This window comes from Akebia trifoliata, chromosome 5 (assembly GCF_017979445.1).
Source record: "Akebia trifoliata isolate Shusen 1 chromosome 5, ASM1797944v1, whole genome shotgun sequence".
NCBI lineage: Eukaryota > Viridiplantae > Streptophyta > Magnoliopsida > Ranunculales > Lardizabalaceae > Akebia > Akebia trifoliata.
The window spans coordinates 34,815,550-34,835,032 of record NC_141379.1 but is presented as its reverse complement, the minus strand read 5'-3'; the positions used below and the strand labels follow the sequence as shown (position 1 = coordinate 34,835,032).

Below are 19,483 nucleotides of genomic sequence, written 5' to 3'. Positions count from 1 at the left end.
AACCGTAATATAGCGTTGACTTTTCTTTAAGCAAAATATATATTTTTTTCACTTTTGCATACTTTTGTAATATAAACGCCATCAGTTCCTTCCTTGCCTTTAAACTAAAAACATATAAAGGGCAAAACAGTAATTTAAATTATAATTACACCAAAATGAGAAAAAATAAATAATTTTGGTTTGATTAGAATGGTCGCCCATGGCGGCTTCATTCGCATCGAAAGCTCATTGTCGTCCCGTCAGAAGGAAACATAGACCGAACTGTACAAAACCGACCTCCCATTTTATCGTGAACTTCTCCTCAATATATCGTCCCTAATCATGCTTCGATTCCTGTTAGTGTTCTTTATCTTAATTGGATCCGTGAGCTCCCACAATGAGGGAGGTGTATGGAGCTGCAATTCGAAATCTGAAGCTCGAATCGAAGCTAATTTCAAGCCTGGAATCGTAACCCTTGATGGCCACGCTGAGGATTGGAACGATATTGATGGGTTTGAGTTTTCTCTCCTTCCTGCTTTGGACCCACACGAGGATGATGCGTATAAAGGTGGGAAGATGACCGTTAAGGTATGTTAGATTCGTTCGTGTTTTCAGGTTGTTTGCTTTCTTTTATTTTATTTTATTTTACTTCATATGTTTTTTTTTAAAAAAATATTTTCTTTGAATATTTTCGATTTTAAGTTGTTGGATTTTATTTTTGAATGTTTAGTGAGTTTATTTGTTGTCAGGCTTTGCACGATGGGCATGATGTCTTCTTCCTGTTGCAAGTTGATGGAGAGTATGTGTATTCTAAAGGGTAAGTGAGAATTATTGTTTAAAGGTAAAATTACAAGTTTAATTTTCATAATTTGGAAACAAGATTAGATTTTTAGGAAAGAAATGTGGCATTTTTAGTTTTAATGGATGGAGTTGAAGTTTAATGGAATTCAGATCACTGCTTTAGTAATGTTAGCCCTGTGGGTGGGGGGTGGTATGCTTAAATTTATTTTAAAAATAATTTAATCTTGGATAATGAACTCAAAATTATCATATTTTTTTCTGATCCATTCGGCAGTTCTATGCTTTCATAATTGATTTTGTGGAATCGTCTTAACTTTGATTGCCCACCCCTAATATTTGGGATGAGACGTAGATGATAGCATGGTTTTAAAACTCGTCTGAGACCGAGATGTATTTTCTGAGTTAACTCGGTATCTAGGCTGAACGAGACCAACTCACAAACCTATTTGAGGCGTCCACGTATTGTGAGATAAGTGAGACGTTTTGGACGAGATTTTGTAAAATCTCGTCCAAGACAAGCGATAGCTAACATCAATGAATAAATCGCAAGACAAACGAGTTAAACGTTCTCAACCCTATATTCTTTCACCCAAATCGATTTTTCTTCATCTTCTCAACCAAGTGAACAAAAAAAAAAAAAAAAGATTTTGGGGGAAAACTTCATCTTCTTCATCCAATTCAAGACGAATCGGATGAAGAAGATGAAACATATGTAACAATGTAAATATTTAATTTATTTATTTTGATAGGTATATTGTGATTTTTTTTTAATTTTATGTTTTTTTTTTGCCTCATTTTTTAATAGGAATCATTTATGAATTTTTTGAAATATTTTCAGATTTTTTAAATGGTTAAAAACCATTGTCTCAATGCCGAACGAGGCAACTCGAATGAGACGAGACAAGACGTATTGTCTGAGTTAACTCGGTATCGGGGCTAAACGAGACAAGATGTGAAACCGAGTTTAAAAACCATGGATGATAATGGTCCCAACTTCGTGTCAATTGAATTATCTTATATTAAATCCCATGAAGAGTACTAGTAAAGTTGTAAGAGTGTCAAAACTAGGGTGACTTCAAGTAAATAGAAATTAAAATTTTAAAATTGCGCTGACTTGCTTCACATGTATATCTTAGTATTATACTAGCCAAAAAATAACAAAATCAACCTAATAGGTAGAAAATTAAGGGTCCATAGGGTTTGTAACTTTTAGTTATCTGGAAAATATATATTGGCCTATAAAGTTTTCCTTATGGACCTTCTAGAGAACTGCAATGTGAACCAAAAAAGAGGTTACAACTACAAAACCATGCTAAACAAAATATTTTATAGGAGAGGCTTAAGTTACAAGGTCAGCAACAAACCATTGGAGGGAAAGAGCATCCTTTCATTTATCGTACTTAGAAAAGAAAAAAAGGAAAAAAGAAAAAACAGGTGGGTTTCCTTTGCATGCTCAAGTCTTAGTATAAAGTTGAATTGTGTCTGTTTGTTTACAATGCAGTAACAATAACAAATGCCCATCAGTTTCTCTCATGTTTCAAGTTGGCGAGAATGCCTCCTATCATAATGTAAGTATTAGAATAGATTTCTTACTGTCTTAAAGTTCTATAGAACCTTTTGGGTTTCTTTGTACTTTCTTTTCCCCCAATTTTTGTAATAAGAACTAAGAAACCACTATTTCACAAGATGGGTGGGTGTAAGGAGTCCCCAGATACATGCACCAGCAAGACTTGTCGGGGACATGAGGTTGACATTATGCACTTCTCAATTGGAAATGCTGTTCCAGGACGGCTCTACGGTGGCAATCCTATAGATAATAGAGACGGAAATGGCGGAGACAGGTAATATAGTGTACAATTACCTTTCTTATTAAATGCAATTTGAGTAGTTGGTCTTATTGTTCTATTTCTTTGGCATTTATTTGTGTAGGTTTGGCCATTTGGTTGATCTCTACTCTTGGAATCCACATTGTCGATACCTCGATGGTATGAGTCCATCAGGTATTCAACTTTTAAAACTTTCTATGCCAAAATTGAACTATAAAATCCACGCACAGTTGAGATTGCAAGGTCAGTACTATGGGATTTTACAAATATGAGGTTCAATGATGCCTTGGGGCAGACTTCGGATTTATTCATCTCTGTAACTGAGAATGAAATCCCTAGAAAATTCTTGAATTGCACTACTTTCAGATACAGTATTAGATGACCAGAAATCATCGAAGAGTTGGGAAGAAGACTCTATGTCAGATTATATACTCGAACACTTTATTTATTTCTGAAGGACAATATTTCTTTTAAATGTTTTGAGTACTCTTTAACTGGTTTGGAACTTTGGGTATCTTTGACACGTATAAAATTTAGAATATGAACTTCCTGATGGATTGCACTATCGAATAGTATGTCATGTATTGTAGTATTGAGTTGGTGAGCAGTCATCTTTTTCTTTCAAAAGGATTTTGCCTCATACCGTGTTATTATTTTCCTCTTATTTTATTTTATTTTTGTTTATGTTTTTTCAGGAAATGATTCTAGTGCACAGAATAACTGGAAAGGAGCCTGGTGGCACGATAGCCTATCTGTTCACTCAGGTAGCCACCTTTTACTTTTTATTTTTGATTTTTAACTCTTCTTAGCCAATCTCCACAAGAGGGATATCTAATTTGGACAGTTCAGCTGGTGGAAAATGGCCCAAAACCAAACTGGTTGGGCAACCTTAAGTCCTTAACCATCCAAGGTTTATGGGTAGAAAACAATTTGTTCAACAGTTTATAATTGGTTTGATAGAACATGCAAGGGAATCCACTGGCTCAATGGACAATATTCCAGGCACCAAATTATTTCTTTATGTTATAGATTCTTAAGCAATATTAATTTCCTTATACTAACTAGTATTTGTTTTTTATCTATTATTTTATTGTGTGTGTGTGTGTGTGTGTGTTTGTGTTTTCCTTCTTGATAGGTGTATATTATGTTGACATAGTGTTAGTTGATGAGACCAGAGGGAGTAACACAAAATTAAAACTTTGGGGGGTTGAATGATAGTGTGTGTGTGTATGTTTTTTTCCTTCTTGATAGGTGTATATTGTGTTGACATAGTGTTAGATCACAATCCCCATTAGAAGGAAAATTTATAAGATAGCAGAAAGACTGTCCATGTGTATTATGGAGCTCAATGTTGAGCAGTGAGAAACAACATGTTCACAATTGAGTGTAGCAAAGATGAGGATGTTGAAATGGAGAAATAAGAAGACTTAAGAAAGATAAAATTAGATATGAAGGCATTTGTGAAATTTAGCAGCCTTAAATTAGAAATGAAGGGTGATTAGCAAAGAAAAGTTGATTGAGATGGTTTGGTCACGTGCAGCGTAATCCAAATACAGTTTCCATTAGATGTAAAATGCAAGTTGAAGATTGTAGAAAGAGTGGCAGGAAGACCACAGTGACACTTGAATTAACAGAGGACATAACTGTAGATATAATTGAATGGAGGAACAATATTCATTCAGCCAGCCAACCCCAAACTTTTGGGATAATAAGACTTTAATGATTTGTGTGTTTCTTGAAATTATTATTTGCATTTTTCTTTATAATTACAGTGTCATAGCTTCCGTTCTCTTCTTTAGATTTCACACTTCTCACGGTTCTCTTTATACCAATGAAACTTATTACTACTAAATTTGGGAGATTTTCTACTGGAATATGTTACTAGCCTGCAATTTCAATGTCTTATTTTATTTTTTGCAACTTTTTCTCTGGCAGGTTTTGTGGAGGTAGACAGCCCGTATGCATCAGTGGGTCAAAAGGGTACATATTATTTTGAATTCTCAAGGCCTTTGAGAACCATGGATCGTCTTCAACAGGTTAATTTTCTACTACTGCTTTATTTCACTCTTTAACTTCCTTGGAAACACAATTAATTAATTCTTATTTGGAGTCCGGACTTGGTATCTCTCAATCTTGCTGATTCCAACACCATGTGTCATCTAATCTACGGTGCTTACCATGCAACCGCCACATTGCACTTTTAGTAGCTTACGGTGGATTGTTGGAACCCATAAGAATCCTTAACAGTAGCTTCTGGTCTTCTAAAATGAACCACTCCATCCTCCAATCTCCCATCTCCCATCCAACTTTCTGCCAATTGGTGTTTTTTGATTAAATCCTTTTCCATGTCTCTTGAGTGGACAATGAGGATAATATGTTTTGAGAGCTACTATTGGCACCCCCACATTTAACTTATTACACTCCAATTAAAGTATAAAAAAAAAAGTCCATGGCTGAGAATAAGTAAAAGTTGGGGTGCCAATAGAATCTCTCTTTCTTTCTCTCTCTACTGTTGAAGTTGTTTGAATGTGTTATAATGCTTTGCAATGTTGAGGAAGTAACTCGAACCAAATTTTTGTAATGTTTTAATCTTTAATTAGGGGGTGATAAATAATTTATGAAACTGGGTTGTAATAAGTAAAAGTTGGGGTGCCAATAGCAGCTCTCTATGTTTTTTTTTTTTGTTTTTTTGAATTGGGCTGCACCCCAAACTTTGTTTCCTCATTAATGGATCATTTTTAATGAACTAAAACATATAAATCAACTTCATGGGTACGCAGGACGTTCAATTCACAATTGGTCGACCAAGCAATGTTGCAGTGGCTTTTTGGTACCCCGTTGATGGGAATCCATGGCATGGTTCTGGACACTATTCTGCTAACTGTGATTGGATCCCAATGGATATTTCTTTTGGCAGTTCGGTTCTCACCAATGTCGCTTCTAGAGGTTCTTGGGATGCTGCGAGTGCATTCTCCCTTCTTTTATCTGTTGTCGCCTTCTGCATATCTGTTTTTGTAGGGTATTGGGTTTCCAAAACCAAGTCTCTCCCTTTTACACCTGTGGACCATCTTTAGAAATTTCATTTGGAGAACGGTTTTGTATGTTAATTTGAGATTTATTTCTCAGGCTTCTTCTGCAACTTCATGTATTTCTTTTTTATTTCTTCGTGCATCATTAATTCCCAAATGGTATTTTAGCTTTCTGTTGTAAGTCCTTGAGTTATTCAATTACGCTAAACCGCTTCTTTTCATTGGTGATATTATTTTCAGTTTTTGTCGATGATTGATAATTGACTTTGTAATAGTTGAATAGTTGTTAACCAAATGGAGCTTTGCTTGCTTGCGAATTTCCAGCTGAACCCAATTTTCACTCATAAAACTATGCAATAAGCAAACACTTCTTGGTAAATCCATTTTATTAGAGCTATTTTCTTGGGAAAATGATTTTCCTTACCAAACATTTTTTTTTCCAAACAATTGTACACATCATCATTACCTATTTTCAGGGATTTTGCAAATTATTATTTCTACAATCCAAGCAAGTTAAAATATTGAGCTGCAGTGATGTTAGCAGTAGATAATTTGAAATATTGTAATACTGATTTCTTTCTTGTCCAAAGAGATTGTCTTGCAAATTTATCCAACTTGCAATGGTGTGGAATAACAATGTTGGTTTAGAGAACTTCTATTAATACACCAACTTGAACTACTAACACGCCAATCTTTTTGAAATTAAACTGATTTGAATTTTAATATATAGATTGGTGTGTTATAAATAAAAGTTGGTGTGTTAATAGAAGCTCCCTTTAATTATATATGATTTCTAATCAAGCGACGAACACTGTTACCAATCAACTGTCGTGAATTGTAATTCTATCAAACTAACTTCTATTGACCAATGAAATGAAGCCACATATCGTAAAGATATTTTCTTCCCAAATCCGGATTGTAGGTTCTAGCTCACCTGGCACCTATAGAAAAATAGCGACGTGGCTGATCTTAGACCAGCGACGCTTGTGCTTTGCAATTACTGAAATGCCCCTCATTTTTAGGTGAACGACCTTTATATCCGAAACTTTTATAAAATTGAATCACAAAATTCGTCAATTTTTTTACGAAAATTAAAAAAAAAAATCGTGAGGGGATGTAACGAAAAATTCGGTGATTAAAAATAAATCATAATTAATTAACTAATTTGTATTGATCAATATATTTTCATTAAATCTTCAATTACTCTTAATTATTTAAGAGAAAGCCAAATAGAAAATCTTTATTGGCATTTTAGGCCACGTTAATTATTCCACATGATTACAGGGGTAATTAGGTAATTATACTCCACTCTTCACCTCTCAAGTCTGAAACGCCCGCCTAGACATTTCCATGTAATACGTACAGTTTTATCCGTTAAAAGAGTGAGCTTCAAGTAGGAGATGCAGATCTTCTCTCCTTCAACCAAACCCCAATTTCCTCTTTTTTCTCCATCTCCAAACCCTAATCACTCCAGATTCCACTTCAAGATCCCAATCGAAACCCTTCAATTCTCTTCTCCTCTCAAAATCTCTCATTCCTCAAGAGAATCTGCTCCACCTCTTGATGAAAAGCTCCTCTGTTTCGATTCAGATGAGGAAGAAAAAGATGAAAGAACTAAATCTGGAGAAGAATCGAATGAGGGATTGCTTACAGTTCGTAGACCTGTAATGGAGTTTTCGGGAGAAAAAAATGATGGTTCTTTGAGTGAGAACAGTGAGGTAGAAGATGTCGAGGAGGAGCGGTCATCATCTTCTTCAGTGATCGATGCGGGACTTTCAAAGTTTGCGAAGAAAATGACGATCTTTGAGCCAGAGAGAGTGGAATTGAGTTCCAAGGAGAAGCCACTTGGGGTGAATTTGGAGCTGGGGTTGTATCGGGCGAAGGTACTTGCAAGGAATTATCGATTCGAGGAAGCAAATGAAATCCTTCAGAAGGTTTGTTAGAGTATAAAATTTTTAAATTTCCCAAAATTTTATATTGTTAAGTTAATTACTGATGATAGAGAATTTTCTAATATTTCAGTGTATATTGTATTGGTCCGAAGATGGGCGAGCATATGTAGCTCTCGGGAAGATTTTGAGTAAGCAATCGAAAACTACTGAAGCTAGAGCAGCGTATGAAAGAGGCTGCCAGGCAACACAAGGGGAAAATGCCTACATTTGGCAGGTTAGCCTAATGAATATTTCATAGGGGCTTTGAATTATTTATGCAAGAGTTTGTAAAATCTTGTTTTTTTCTATTAAAGATCAGTATGTTTCCGTAATTATTGAAATAAGATCTCAAACTATTAAATAATGCAAAGAAACTAGTGAATATGTAATAGGGATTTATGTTATTTAGTAAATGATAATGTTTACACCATATCAAAACCAGAGATAACAACAGGTAGTTCTTTTGAATCTAATTTGCAGTCAGTGTCTTTTGTCGTACAACATCCTCTTAGCACTTCAAATGACTTAGGTGAGATAGGTACTTAGTTGCACTGAATTATGAGGAAAAAGATTGATCTTAATTGATCCATACAGCTATGTCTGACCAGGCACACACTTGGAGCATCTTCTAGATATTATTCTTAGATAAGAAAGAAAAGTTATTTCAATACTATTGAAAGTAGTTAAGTTAAATTTAGTGAACTGTGTTTTTTCTCTACCTTTGTTTATATAATGCTTCGAAATGTATTCTTTGGTGTACAGTGTTGGGCTGTTTTGGAAAATAAGATGGGAAATATAAGGAGGGCAAGAGAGTTATTTGATGCTGCTACAGTTGCTGATAAGAGACACATTGCAGCCTGGCATGGATGGGCAGTTTTGGAGTTAAAACAAGGAAATATCAAGAAGGCTAGGAATCTTCTTGGTAAAGCTCTTAAATATTGTGGTGGGAATGAGTATATATATCAAACACTTGCCTTACTTGAAGCTAAAGCAAATCGTATCGAGCAGGCTCGCTACTTATTCAAGCAGGCCACTAAGTTTAATCCCAAAAGCTGTGCCAGTTGGCTCGTAAGTCTTACTAGTTCATTTTTGTAAGCTTTCTTGTAATAGGTCTGCCTTTCTGTCTCAAGGTTTTTTTTTTTTCCCCCGATAAGTCAAGGGTATGGTTATATTCAAGGCTTTTCTTGATATCTTGTACTTTGTCTTGACAGGCATGGGCACAAGTAGAGATGCAGCAGGAGAACAACATTGCTGCTAGGAAATTATTTGAGGTGACATTTTGCTTCCTCGATCATGCATCACCAATCCTATTATATTTTAGTACATGAATGAATAATGAGGAGCAAAGGAAAAGAGCAGTTTGAGCTTATAGAAAATTATTTTTTGAGATACCTCAGTTGATAGATGGAAATGCATTTTCTTTTCTTTCCATCACATTATTTCTTTAGAGATCTGCTATTGGCATCCCAACTTTTACTTATTACAACCCAATTAAAAAAAAAAAAAAAAAGTAAAAGTTGGGGCACCAAAAGAAGCTCTCTTATTTTATTTTTTTGGTTAGATTTCTGTTTTTTTGATTTAGGATTTTATATCAGCCTAATCATAGCTTTAAGTAACTACTGAAATTGTTTGAACGAGTGTTGTAATGTTGAGATAATAATTTGAGCCAAACCTTTATAATGTTTGAACAGTGTGTAAAGACACCAATTGGGGTATGATAAATAAGTTGAGGAATTGGGGTGTAATAACAAAAAGTTGGGGTGTCAATAGCAGCCCTCTTTCTTTATCGTGTTTATATTATTTCAGCATTTTTGTTATTATTGTGCAGAAAGCAGTCCAGGCTAGTCCCAAGAACAGGTTTGCATGGCATGTATGGGGAATATTTGAGGCCAATATGGGTGATAGTGACAAGGGAAGAAAACTTTTAAAGATAGGCCATGCACTTAATCCTAGAGATCCTGTTCTCCTTCAGTCTCTTGCTTTATTGGAATACAAATATTCAACTGCAAATCTTGCTCGAGTATTATTCAGGAGAGCATCTGAACTGGATCCAAGACACCAAGCAGTATGGACTGTAAGTGATTTCCCCACACAATGCATAAATCTCTCCTTTCATACAGTAGTCAAACTTGATTAATTGCCCCTTTTTAGTTTATTCATCTAGGTGCCAAATCCAGTATTTAAGACGATGATGATGTTTTCAGAAAATCATTTAGTAATTATATGATTTAATAGTGCAAACAATATTCGACTTTTGGTTGATCTGTGAATCATGATCGCAACAGCAAGAATGCCTGTCTAGATGCCATTCATCCTTAGTTCATCTATTTTAATTCGGTTTTAGGGGTTTCATTGTTTTTGGATCCACCATAAACTGATTGTAAGACTGGGCTGGTTCAGGCTTGGGGATGGATGGAGTGGAAGGAAGGAAATATTTCCACAGCAAGGCAGCTCTACCAAAGAGCACTATCAATTAACTCAACTAGTGAAAGTGCTGCCCGTTGCCTTCAGGTATTGCCGGTTTTATTTGATGGTTTCCCAATGATTTTTATTCCTTGAAGGTTCTGAAGTGTGGGGTATCACAAGTATTTATTTTCTCTCCCTTTTACATCATATTTCCATTTTATACTTTGATATCTCATACGAATACAAATCCTTGGAAAACAAGACCAATAAAAAAGTGAAAAGGCTATACGTGGAAATAATTTAATCTTGATCAACAAGAATGTGAAGATGCCATGAACTGACAATGGAGTTCGTATATGTGTAGGAAATAGTTCTCATAGAAGTTTATTTGTAGTCCTGCTTTAATACACTGAACTTTGAACTTTCCAGTGCATTTGCTTGTGGTAATGGCTTATTTGAACTTTTGAGTTCAGTAGTTATAATATTATGCTTCTTACTCTTTGACAACTGCTGATGGATTGCAATTCTCCAGCCCATTTATAGGAAGACATTTCCCTTTTTTCCCCCTTTATTGACACCAAAAATAATGAAATTGGTTCAGTATATTAAATTAGGCTGCTTTTGTAATAATGAAGGTCCTTGTCACAGGTTTCTAGCAATTTATTCCACTATACTATTAATTTGCAACTTGGATGCTTTATGTCAACTATAACTATCGGCATTTCCAGGCTTGGGGTGTTTTAGAACAGAGAATTGGTAATCTATCTGCAGCTCGGAGATTATTTAGATCTTCACTGAACATAAATTCTCAGAGCTATGTAACATGGATGACATGGGCATCAATGGAAGAGGGGCAAGGAAATGCTGTACGTGCTGAGGAAATCCGGAATCTTTATTTTCAGCAGGTAAGTAACGTTCATGGCTGACACAATCTCTCTTTCTTATCCGAGGTCCTTTATTTTTAAAGATAACTAATAGTAGAAAAACATTGTTCACTCTCTTTGCACTTCTGTTTGTTTTCGCATTACATATGCAGGCATGCAAATAATTATAAAGATTTGATGAATCGCTCCCTAAAATAATGTTTCTGTTTGAACTTTTCATGACAGTAGACATATATTTTGCGGTTTATCTTTATAAACAGGGGGAAAATGGCCAAAATACTGCCAAATTCCCCCCTATAAAGGAAAAAAATCAATCAAGGATGAAAGAAAGATATCCACCCTAATACAAACATTGAAAACAACAATGAACAAAATATTTTTAATATTGTGTTAAAATGCAATAATAGCCGCCGATTTCCTATTACCTTCAAGTAGTTTCCGTGCATATAAAACTCACTCGAGGCTGAATAGCTCGTATAGTTGTAGCAATAGGAATATAATCTCAGTGGATGCTGAAAAGCTTCAAGATTGGTTGCGTGCTTACATTTTTTTCTTCTATCCAAAGTGACATAAGCAGGAATCATGTCCTGGGTGGTTTAAGAGCTCATGTTAGCTTAAAACCCATTCATGGTCACATGTGATTCTGGTGGTTATCTTTCTTTTCCCATATTTGAAATCGCATGTTCATCATAATATATCCTACATTATGTGTACAATTTATGCTTCTCTTTGAGATTAATAAGATGGAGGCCTTATGTTTTCCTTGGTGTAATAAAAGGCCTTATATCATACTAATTTAACTCTCCTTGATACATGCACAGCGTACTGAAGTTGTAGACGATGCTTCGTGGGTTATGGGGTTCCTAGACATCATCGATCCTGCTCTCGACAGCATAAAGAGACTATTGAACTTTGATCAAAACTCATATTTTAAGAAACAAGATGCTTTGAAAAACACAACAGAAACTAATAGCAACAGCGGCAATGAAAAACTGGTGGGTACTCCTCTGGATCCTCTCGTTGGAAATAACAAGGAACGTGGAGAAGAAGGACCTGGTTCCACTTCGAGCGATTTTGATTTGGATGCTTTTATCAGAAAAAAGTTATCTCTTGATGCATCGAAACTGGACGTCCAGATGGAAACAATTGGGATGATAGAGCCCAAGAAAATTAGATCTTCTAGAAGCATATGGAGACCCAAAAACAGAACTTCCATGACATTGAATCGACCCTGAGCTTGATTGGTTCTAATTAGGGAACATGTTTGCAATACAATCCTTAGGTTCAAAATACATAGTTCACAAATGAATTACTTACTATATTTCTGGCGAAATGGAGCAAGAGAAACTTTAAAACTGGTTTGCAAAATTTCTTCAAGTTCACAAGGATGGCAGAGCAAATTGGTTGTCCATGTTTTCATCCATTAGCGTTATGCTGATAACAAGGTACATTGGTTCAACTGAAATTTTAATTTGTAATTGAAGTATCAAAAGGGACTTTAGCATGTAAATATTTTTTTCTTTCTAATGTCCTATTTATATTTTATATATCACACCAATCATTCCTAGTTCATTATAACTATATTTTTGGATCAAACCATAGCACAATGTTCATCATTTTTTTTTCAATGCTTCATCGTTTTTGGATCAAACCAATTTTTTTTTCTCTTTTTCTGGTGTAAGTTCTTCAATAAAAGGGGTATTCTTTGAGGATTTCTTAATCCGTTGGGATAGTATTTATAATATTTCTGAGTAGTTGTTGTATGTTTCTTGTTTGTATTTTCTTTTCTTGGGTTGGTCATCTCAACCATCCATCTTTTTTGTATTTCTTCCTTTCCATTATCTGTAAAAAAAAAAAAAAAAAAAAATTTGAGGTAGGCTAAGCAAATTTTGTTCCTCTATTCCACTTTGTCCTGAGCTCCTGCTTTTTATTTTCTGTAATTAGCCTTTTGTTGAGCATGATTAGCTTCTAGTATTTACATTTAACGGTATACGAAAGATGGAAAATAAAAATAGAAAATTTGGAATTGCTTCGAGAAGCTAAATTGACTACATTGTCTAACGTCCTAACTTAAGCATAAAGATGCAATCGAGTTTATGGCGAATTATTTACAGGTAGAGTTGCGCAAGAATCTAAAGGGAGTAAATCTGGTACAAAATTGAGGAAACCCAAATCCAAATAATTTGGAGGCTTGGAGCCCTCTTATTCTCAATTGATTTAGAAAACAAAATAATTACAGATATTCAATTTTGAAGATGAAAGGTACTCTTTAGATAAATACCTTGGATAGGTGTTTTGGTCGTTTTCTATTGGTCTCTCGTAGAAGACCACAGTCTCGTTTCTTTAAGAAATAAAGTTCGCGAGAAAACTACGATAATCTATCCGAAACGCTGAGTTATGCGACCGCCATGAACTTGAGTAATTGAAGGAGAAGTGAAGAACGAATGGCGATTAGGGTTATATCAAGATTGACTCTTTATCGTTTGATTTCGAATTTTCAGCCAATTCCAACTTACGGAAACATAAAAATTCGATCTTTTTCACGAAATCCTAATCCCCCAACCAAAACCTCTCCCGATTTTGCAGACAAATCTCAATATAGGCAACTAATTTCGCTTACAAATCTCTTACAAAGGTATGGTTTTCCTCCATCTCAGCTTCATGAATTCCTGGGAAAGAATCGTTTTTTATTGAATTTTAGTTTGGTGGATGTGGAGAAGTCTCTGGTTATTCTACTATCGTTCAAATTATCACAGAAATCGATTGTATCGATCCTATCTGCTTGCCCTGGGGTTCTGGAATTAGGGTTTTTGAAGAAATGGGAGACGGGGTTTTCGGAATTAGGAATTTCCAGTGTTACTCCAATGCTGTTTCAGAGTGTTCTAGAACACTGTAGAAGATTCCAGATAGAGCCAATTGATCTGCATAAAAGTGTTCTTCTTTTGAAAGATCTAGGTTTTAGTGACAACACCGTCTCTAGGGTTTTAGAGGAATTCCCCAGAGTAATTACGATGAAAATGCATGATATTGCCTGTAGTATTGAGCTATTGAAGGGAATTGGGATTCGATGGAGTGAAATTGATCCAATCTGTTACTCGTTTCCAAGAGTTTTAGGATTTGGAATTGAAGGTAGGTTGAAGCTGCTCTTCAATGAGTTTGAAGGTTTGGGTTTTAGTAGAGAAGAGATTAGAAAAGAGATAATTTTATACCCACGAATTCTCGGTATGGAAGTTGGTGAGATGTCGCGATGCTTGGAATTCCTGAGGGCTTTGAAATGTCGATTAGCAATTGAGGAGAAAATTCAAAATAAGGGAGCTTTTAGAGCTGGATTTGAAGTAAAATTAAGAGTAGATTGCCTCTGCAGACATGGGTTGATTCGTAGAGATGCCTTTAAGGTTTTACAGAGAGAGCCGAGATCAATCATATATGAACTGGAGGACATTGAAAGGAAAATCGAGTTTCTAATACACAAAATGGGGTTTAACATTGGTTATCTGATTGAAGTTCCAGAGTATTTAGGTGTGAATTTAGAAAAACAGATTGTTCCGCGATTCAACGTGATCGAGTATTTGAGATCGAAAAATGGACTTGGTTGTGAGGTGGGATTGAGAAGTCTGATAAAGCCTAGTAGACTGAGGTTCTACAACCTTTATGTTAAGCCATATCCGGAGTGTGAGAAGATCTATGGGAGATTCTCGAGAGATTCTGAGGGTAGAAATCAACATCCTGTTGGATTGTGGAAGTTGTTCAAGCCACAAAGCTACCCAGATACCAAAGAGGATTTGAGAAATACCAAGTTATTGATGGAATCCATGGTTTAGTACTGATGAAAACAAATTTCTATTTATCTACAATATTCTTCCGTTTCATTCAAGCAGGATTTGAAGTATCTGCTTTATTAGGCAAAATGCTTTCTGTTGTGTGTTATCAACCTACCCTTTGCCCCTCAATTCTTCGAGAATCAGAAAGATTCTTTTTGAGTTTTAATCTGTTTATTTGGAATCAGGGTTCTTTTCTTTTACTTAATTTCATATTTAATTTATTAGTTTTTATTTACTTTTAGTGCTGAAGATTCAAAATCAATTGAATTATCTTCATTTCTTATTATCAAGTTTATAATATAAATTAAATAAAGATGAAATCGTTCCACTGGATTTAAAATTTAAAACTTAAGCTGGGGAAAAAAATGCATTACATATCGAAGGTTGTTTTTTATCCTTAAGTTGGGGAAAAAAATCTTAAGGGAAGGATATTTGGATTTGATCGTGGATGGCCACTCAAGATACAGAATGGGAATACACACGTATGTACTTGTGGGAATTGTATTGAACCCAAATCATGATTTTAAAACTTGTCACGGGCAAGAGTATCTCTCAAGCTTAGAAAATCACTGTAAATCACCTATCACATTGATTCATCCAGGATCCAAGATGACTCAGTTCAAAAATACCCTCTGCCAAGTCTATATCATAAAAAAAAACAACAGTGGGTCTCATTCTCTCTCAAAAATTTATACCGTAAACAACATATCTCAAGGACACGTTTTATTTTCTCTCTTCTTCCATTCAAAATATTCTTAGTTTTATTATCTTTCTTCTTTTTCCGTTTCCAATATTTTACCTCTCTAACTTTAATCTCTTTTCTTTAAACAAGAGAGATTTAAGGGAACTTATCTGGTGCAATTTTATTACAAAAACTACCTTACTTTATGAATCAGACTATCATGACTAAAGTAGTAAGATTTGAAATCTTACTAACTCGTTGGCCCCACATGAATTGTCAAATTGCCCTCCAAGACCACAACCTTCTAGATAGCATGCAGATTTCTCAAATTCAAATGGCCACAGCATTCCCTAATTCCAGGATGAAGATTAATTTTTTTTTAAAAAGTTCTTATGATTTTGTCCTTTATAGCCCGTGGTATTAGATCATAGATGCCATAAATTGATGTTGTTAGGATTCACTCCAAGGTGCATTAATTCGAATTGTATGACGCGGATCCCCACTCCAAGGTTTGTTGGGTAACAGACTTGATGAAAAATGCAACAATTAAGTCGGGGGGGATGTTGATGTCGCAAGCATGAGGAACAAATTTCTATTTTATTTCCTTTTCTTTCTTTCTCTGTTAAAAACACTCATTCAACTTTTTTGCATTTTCTCTAGGAAAATTTTGTTGACATGCCAAGAAACCATGAGGGTGAGCCAAATTAGGGGAATTTTTTTTTTTTGGGTGGGGGGCACTCCTCTTTGCTTCCCCAATGATTCAACGTCTTAGAAACCGGCCACAAATCTCCCGCACTTCCTCCACCACCTCACCTCTCTCTCTCTATGTTTTTTTTTATTTCTCTTCTTCTCCTCCTTCGTCGATCGATCTCTTTTTTTTTTTTTTTCTTCTTTATCTTTTGTTCCTTCTCCAATCTTTCTATCCTTATCTCTATTTTTCTTGTTCTCCTCCTTCTCATCCTAACAATCGTAATAGTTGGAGGATGAGAGGTGTGCCCTTTGACATGGAGCGCCCACAACCATTTTTCAATTTTTAGAGGTGCCCCTAAAAATTAGAAGGCCCTTAGAGTTCCTTGACTTGTCAATAAAATTTCCCAAATTATAAACCATTATTTATTAAAATTAATATTAAAGGAGTTTAGAGAGTTAGAAGATGGAAATTAAGGGAAGCGAAAGCAAATACATGTGTTTATCTGGTACTAGTATTAGTAGTTCTGCAAAAAGCTGCGAGGGTATATACTATACATAGGAACCACTCCCAAATCCCAGTCCCAAGTCCCACCCATCGAAATAACAAAATAAATCCAAAACAAAGAAAAACACATTGTCTTTCTATTTTCCGTCTTTAATCTTCGTATATTAAAGCGACAGCGAGGACGAAAATGGAAGATTCGCAGTAGCGGAAGAAGTAACAGTAGAAGCACTACCTGCTTTCATGGCCTTTCGCTTTCTCTTCGCTCCCCATTTACCAACTCTCGTTGTACCAGAAGAAACCTTCGGCTTCGGCTTCACGCAGTTTAGATTGGATGCTTGGATCTCATCATCTTTCGATAGGTTCTCCTTAGTTGAACTCAATCTTTCAATCGACCGAAGAGAGCATTCTTGCCATTCTAGGATACCGAGATCTCTTATCACCTCATCTGTGGTAAGAGAAGCAGAGGAAGAAATGTTCTCTTTCAGCGTAGAACGAAACGGCATCAACAGCTCCACTGAGTTCAATGCGTCCAATAGAACTTTCTAATAGAGAGAGATGATGGTCATGAAACGGGTTAGGGTTTCGAGGATATGAGACGAGATCAAGAGATGGAGATGTTTGATCTTACCTTTGGACGTCTGTGCAGCTTCTTGAATCCATGCATGCTAATGATCTTGAAAAAACAATGGCACAATAAAGATATAATTAGATTCTCTGAAATTTAAAGAATTGAACCGTGATTTAAAATACCTAATTTAGGGTTCAAGAATAGTTACAAAAAATTAAGTAAAATTGATACAAAATTATGAGAGAATTTAAAGAAACTTCAACATTATCCAGAAATTTGTGTAAAGATCGAAACCAGCTTCTTCTAAATGAAATTTACAGAGAGAGAGAGAGAGAGAGAACCTGATTCATGTGTTTATTGGTGAGATCGTGTTTTGAGGGATTTTCGAGGAAGGAAATGTACTCATCGAGGGTTATGAAGTGCACTGGAGCTCTCATTTTCTTCCCCGCAAGAAACCCCTGTGAAGTTCTTCTCTGCTCCCCTTATTTATACAGAATGTGAAGGCCTTGTTTGTTTCCGACAGAAATGCTTCTACACATAATCATCACTTTTACAAGAATCGTTTATAAAGTTGAAGTTGGTGGTCATTTGATTACACCGTTTACAAACTAGAAAGTGCCTTTTGGATAGAATAATGATTTTCTCAGTCCCCCATCTCACATATGTCCCAATGTGACATGGGCGAGAACCATGATTTTTTCCTTGGGATATAGTATTGCACATATTTATGAGGATGTACAATTGCATATCCCAAGGAAAAATCTATACTTCTCACCCATGCCACATCAAAGAGAGTATGTCATGTCAGAAAATGACTCTTTATCTGTTGGATATCTCTTCATATTTTAGTAAGACTCGTGATTTTCTATTGCCCTCTCTAACCTATGCTCCTTGACGAATATGAGCTAGAATCATAGATTTTTTCTTGGGATACACAAATATACATCCCAATACTATGTGCAATTGTATATCCTGAATAAAAATCTATGATTCTAGCACATGCCATGTCGAGGGGCTTATGTCAAAGGGAGGGAGGGAGGATTTACGCTAGAAATTATTTTGATATATTTTTGGTCATTGATTTAATATTTTAAACACAGTTTGATGGTATTCTAGTCATTAATTAACAAAAAAAAAAAAGTTTATTTTTCATTCATAAATAAGGTTATTTAAGTTATGTCTGAATTCTCAAAGAAGTTGGAATCCAAAAACTGGTTTAGGCAACTTTTGTTTCTTGTCCATTTTTTGACTCTTTATTTGTGGAGAAAGTAATTTGGCTTTTTTGGGTCCTCATCAGGATGAGACATATTGATCAAAAATCTCCTTCATGGATTATCATAATGGATGAACCCAACGGTGGGAGAAAATTTTGTTGTTTGTCTAACCTTTACTTATAAATTATAATACACCAATTTAAAGAAATTACTTACAACATACCAAATAAGAATAAATGAACAATAAATATTTTTACTTATTAAAGTAAAAAAAAGTTTCTTTTGTGATTTATTCTTCTATAAAAAAATCTTTCCTTCTCTCATTTGTTCTCTTAGAAATCGAGCCTATTTTGTTGTTCTTCTATATAACTTCTTTCTCCCCAAACAAAGCCTTTTCTTTATACTTTTCATCGCGTCACTTTTTCTCTCTCTTATTCTTATTCTTCTAGGTTTCTTGAAGATTTTTTCTTCTAATTTTAAAGAAATTCTATTGCCATACCAAATTTTTTTACTTACTACACCCATCAGTCCTTTTGGTGTTTTAGAATAAAAAGTTGGTGTGCTAGTGGAAGTTCTTTAAATTTATTTTTCTGTATATTTTTTTGAGTGTTGATATTCTAAATAGAAAGTCTTCACTCATTCAATACTCGACTGATGTGTTATGAACACAAAATCATAGATCTATTTTCTTGGGATACACAATATTAAAAAATCATTATTCTATTTTTTTTCCTTTATTTATCTTTTTCTCTATTTGGTTTTGGGTTTTAAAAAGATGTGAAAAAAGAAGAAGAAAACATTATCCCCACTTATGGTTTTGATGTCTAGTCTCGTCCATGAATGAGATCGAATCATCCGATTTCTCTAAATCTATCTTGTTCAATAATAAAATAATGGAGTTTGTTTTCAAATGAGACATAATTTGATATGACTTGTCTATCCCTCTAGTTGGTTGACAACACCCAGATAAATCAAACGAGTCGTCTCGATCTCAATCTCAATCTTGGACGAGATTTAAAACCATGTCCCCAACTTGAACAATTACTTACTAATAAGGATTGATGTGTTGCCTATTTACCTCTCTAATTCCATGATCTCCCTTCAAAATTTACACTGATTTCTGGGCAAAGCATCTAGTAAAAATTTA

The 19,483-nt window shown here is 35.0% G+C and overlaps 4 protein-coding genes across 4 annotated transcripts; 3 read left to right on the top strand and 1 right to left on the bottom strand.

Moving 5' to 3' along the window:
- Positions 1–182: 182 nt before the first annotated feature.
- On the top strand, positions 183–5,868 carry LOC147402541 (heme binding protein). The gene is made up of 8 exons (XM_086444236.1): positions 183–567; positions 729–796; positions 2,282–2,348; positions 2,467–2,621; positions 2,710–2,780; positions 3,302–3,370; positions 4,542–4,642; positions 5,387–5,868. Exons 1-8 carry the CDS (start codon positions 322–324, stop codon positions 5,678–5,680), a joined length of 1,071 nt encoding a protein of 356 aa, XP_086300362.1. The 5' UTR covers positions 183–321; the 3' UTR covers positions 5,681–5,868.
- A 1,120-nt stretch (positions 5,869–6,988) lies between these two features.
- On the top strand, positions 6,989–12,408 carry HCF107 (high chlorophyll fluorescent 107). Its single transcript, XM_086444234.1, has 8 exons — positions 6,989–7,569; positions 7,658–7,801; positions 8,329–8,634; positions 8,778–8,837; positions 9,395–9,640; positions 9,967–10,077; positions 10,701–10,877; positions 11,678–12,408. The coding sequence occupies exons 1-8, from the start codon at positions 7,036–7,038 to the stop codon at positions 12,089–12,091; spliced, it is 1,992 nt and encodes a 663-aa protein (XP_086300360.1). The 5' UTR covers positions 6,989–7,035; the 3' UTR covers positions 12,092–12,408.
- A 639-nt stretch (positions 12,409–13,047) lies between these two features.
- On the top strand, positions 13,048–14,705 carry LOC147402539 (Mitochondrial transcription termination factor family protein). The gene has a single exon (XM_086444235.1). It carries the CDS (start codon positions 13,301–13,303, stop codon positions 14,675–14,677), a length of 1,377 nt encoding a protein of 458 aa, XP_086300361.1. The 5' UTR covers positions 13,048–13,300; the 3' UTR covers positions 14,678–14,705.
- A 1,838-nt stretch (positions 14,706–16,543) lies between these two features.
- Positions 16,544–17,619, bottom strand: LOC147402538 (uncharacterized). The gene is made up of 3 exons (XM_086444233.1): positions 17,464–17,619; positions 17,183–17,227; positions 16,544–17,096 (listed from the first exon to the last, which is right to left on the bottom strand). Exons 1-3 carry the CDS (start codon positions 17,557–17,559, stop codon positions 16,719–16,721), a joined length of 519 nt encoding a protein of 172 aa, XP_086300359.1. The 5' UTR covers positions 17,560–17,619; the 3' UTR covers positions 16,544–16,718.
- Between the last annotated feature and the right edge of the window lie 1,864 nt (positions 17,620–19,483).